General features: G+C 38.8%; 1 protein-coding gene across 1 annotated transcript; it reads left to right on the forward strand.

Annotated features, from left to right (window-relative positions):
- Nucleotides 1-963: 963 nt before the first annotated feature.
- Nucleotides 964-2,665, forward strand: CER1 (cerberus 1, DAN family BMP antagonist). Its single transcript, XM_062512591.1, has 2 exons — nucleotides 964-1,491; nucleotides 2,372-2,665. Exons 1-2 carry the CDS (start codon nucleotides 964-966, stop codon nucleotides 2,663-2,665), a joined length of 822 nt encoding a protein of 273 aa, XP_062368575.1.
- The last annotated feature ends 327 nt before the right edge of the window (nucleotides 2,666-2,992 follow it).

Consider the following 2,992-nt stretch of genomic DNA (forward strand, 5'->3'; position numbering starts at 1 on the left):
TCTGTATGTTGTTCTAGTACATTATTTTTTTCTTACATGTTGCATACTATGGTAATTTTGCAAAAGATGCCTCTGTTTTAAGGTCTAGTAGTCTTTAGGTATTTCTGTTGAGACTTGGATAGGCTAGATCTATAAATATATCTTTTTAAACATGTTTTATTTAAATGTTCATTTATCATTATCACTTTGTAGGATGCCTGGAGTGTCTTTGATGCCTGAACAGGATGTGGCACTGTTAGATAATCTTTGAAAATCCAGGAAGCAGAGCTTCTTCACCTTGAGTCCTTCCGCTCTGTGCTGGTGACATGTCTGCACTCCAGCAGCTGCAAACCTGCTGAGAGGAAGATGAGGTGAGGGCTAGTGCTTCCTGACAGATTTCTATGACTGTCTGAGCAGCAGTCTGTTAGTCCTGCAGACCATGGGTCATATCCCAAATCTGAAAGTCCAAAGTTAGACTTAACTTCTGAAAATACAGTCTCCAGGTTGAGCTTACTGTTTCAGCAAACTTTAATTAGCTTGCCTTTTCCTATTGTAATGAAATAACACTCCCTGTTTTGACAGTCTCTGGCTGTATGGAACGGAAAGCCAAATAAACAATGAAGACCACACTGAACATTCTAATACACAACCTCAAATGTTTACTTAATTCCTCAGCCTAAACTAGACACCTTATCCAAACATTTCCTCCTGTTGACTCCTCCTGTCCTCCACAACATCCTGGGTTACTAGATTTTAGATAGGGGCTTCTAATACACATAACTCAGATTGAAAGCAGAGTTTCATTAGCACAAACTTCCCTATCATAATTGTAATCTATGGTAAATGAATGTAATTAGCCCCACCAGGGTCTCCCCTGAGCCCTCCTCTCCTCTGCCATAATCTGACTCTAGGTTCTAGTATAAAGCTAGCATACTACATTCACTGCAATAGCAGCAGGTCTACAGGGTTGCCTTTTCCAGGATCATGTCACTGCTTCTCCTTCAGATGTTAGTGCTCTCATGTCTTGGAGCCACAGAGCTACAGAGAACTTCACAGCAAAGGAAAACCAGAAGGCGATTTCAGCACTTTCTCTACATGGACAAAAATCTGTTTGAAAGTCAAAGTTCTCCTGAGCCAGTAAGCGAGAATCCAGTAGGAGTTGAAGAGACCCTGAAAGTACCAAGCTTTTTTGTATCAATTCCACAGACAGCATCTGGAAGTGAGAAGAAAGTGGAGAAAAAAATGTCTAGATTCATACTTCCCAATGTAGGACTCCATGCTGACCAAAACCCAAGAACATGGGTTGCACCCCGAGAAAACTCCCCCGTGGAAAACTTCTCTCCACCCCATCGTTCCAGCAAGAGAGAATCTGAATTTCCCTACAGAAAAGATGCAAAAAAATTCTGGGAGCACTTCATGTTAAAGAAAAATTCAGCATCTGAAGAGGTTGTCCTGCCAATCAAGACCAATGAAATGCACAAAGAAAACTGCAGAACCCTGCCTTTTGCCCAGGTAAGAAAAAGTACCCAAGATCAACAAACATGCCTCTCCCTCATCTCTTGTAATCAGCTGCTAAAGGGACTGAGGTTATTTAAGTGGCTCAGTCAAAGGGTTTCAGAACACTTGCTCATGCTAAATGGCTGAAAGATGCTGACTAAAAAGTTTTAGTCTGATGAGGCAAACTGCTAAATTGCAGCACAGGAAAGCTTCAGACTCAATTTTTATAGAATTATTTATTATTTTTATGCACAGATATTCAGACATAGTCTAAGCAGGCAGAGAAATGATGAGTAATTATCCATTCAATAAATATACACCTCAGCTGTCTGCAGATCTGAATTATGACCTCTCTATATATATACACATGTATAGATATAGATATGTATGTGTATACACACACACAGACACATGTGTGTGTGCACATACAGACTCTCAGGACAAATACTTACAGGAAAAGCGGTTCTTTTCTTACAGCTAAGCAAGGATTGCTTTCACCTGTCTTAATTAGAAAATTGATGCTTATGTCTAATTCCGTGCTAAGAATTTGGAGAACTTGTAAATTATTCCATGCATAGATGAAGCCATTCTGTCATATTGTAACATCAAGACAAGCAAATAGTATAGGTAAAAGTGTTGTATTCCTTGTAAATCACCATCTATTCTCAGTGTTTCTGTAATCACCATCTCTCAAGGACCATGTCTTTTCACATCCAGAACTAAATTTATGTATGTACAGATGTTGTCTAGAAACCTTGTTGTCTATTTTTTCTGAGAAGAAAAACTTGCAGTGGTTTTGGGTTTTTTCCCTTTTTATTTTCTTTTTGTTCATACATTCTAGCAAAGTCTGTGGGCCATTTCTGCATCAGAAACATTAAACTGCTTTCTGTTTCAGGGTGTTACTCATAACGGCTGTGAGAAGGTGACAGTACAGAATAATCTGTGTTTTGGAAAATGTAGTTCTTTTCATGTTCCTGGTTCAGAAGATCATCTTTATACCTTTTGTTCTCATTGCTTGCCCAGCAAGTTCTCCATGAAGCGTCTGGATCTCAACTGCACTGATTCTGTTCCAGTGGTCAAAGAAATCATGATTGTAGAAGAGTGTAAATGTGAAACTCGGAAGATTAAAGATCCTGTTATTGGATCTCTACTGTCAGACTTGTATGAAGATGTACACGAGCACAGTTAACCTGTGCAAAGTACCTCTTGTTCATAAGAATTTTCCAATGAAAAAATTCAAACAAGTTGTCATCACTCTAGAGCAAAAAAACATTATAAATGCAGTCTTTCTACATGATCTCTGTTTCAACAGTAACTTTACCTGAAGTGTAACAAATGTTTCCTTGCGGCTGCTAAGGAAAAGGAGGTGGGCTTATGTGTACAGGTCTTACTTTAACAAGGGAAAACTAAAAATTTTCCACCCTTCCTAACACAATTTCTAGGATGCTAATAAACAGAGGTGGAACTAACATGATTTATCAGAGCAAACCTGAATGCTGACTTGTTTTTGTTGCCT

This window comes from Cinclus cinclus, chromosome Z (assembly GCF_963662255.1).
Source record: "Cinclus cinclus chromosome Z, bCinCin1.1, whole genome shotgun sequence".
Taxonomy (NCBI): domain Eukaryota; kingdom Metazoa; phylum Chordata; class Aves; order Passeriformes; family Cinclidae; genus Cinclus; species Cinclus cinclus.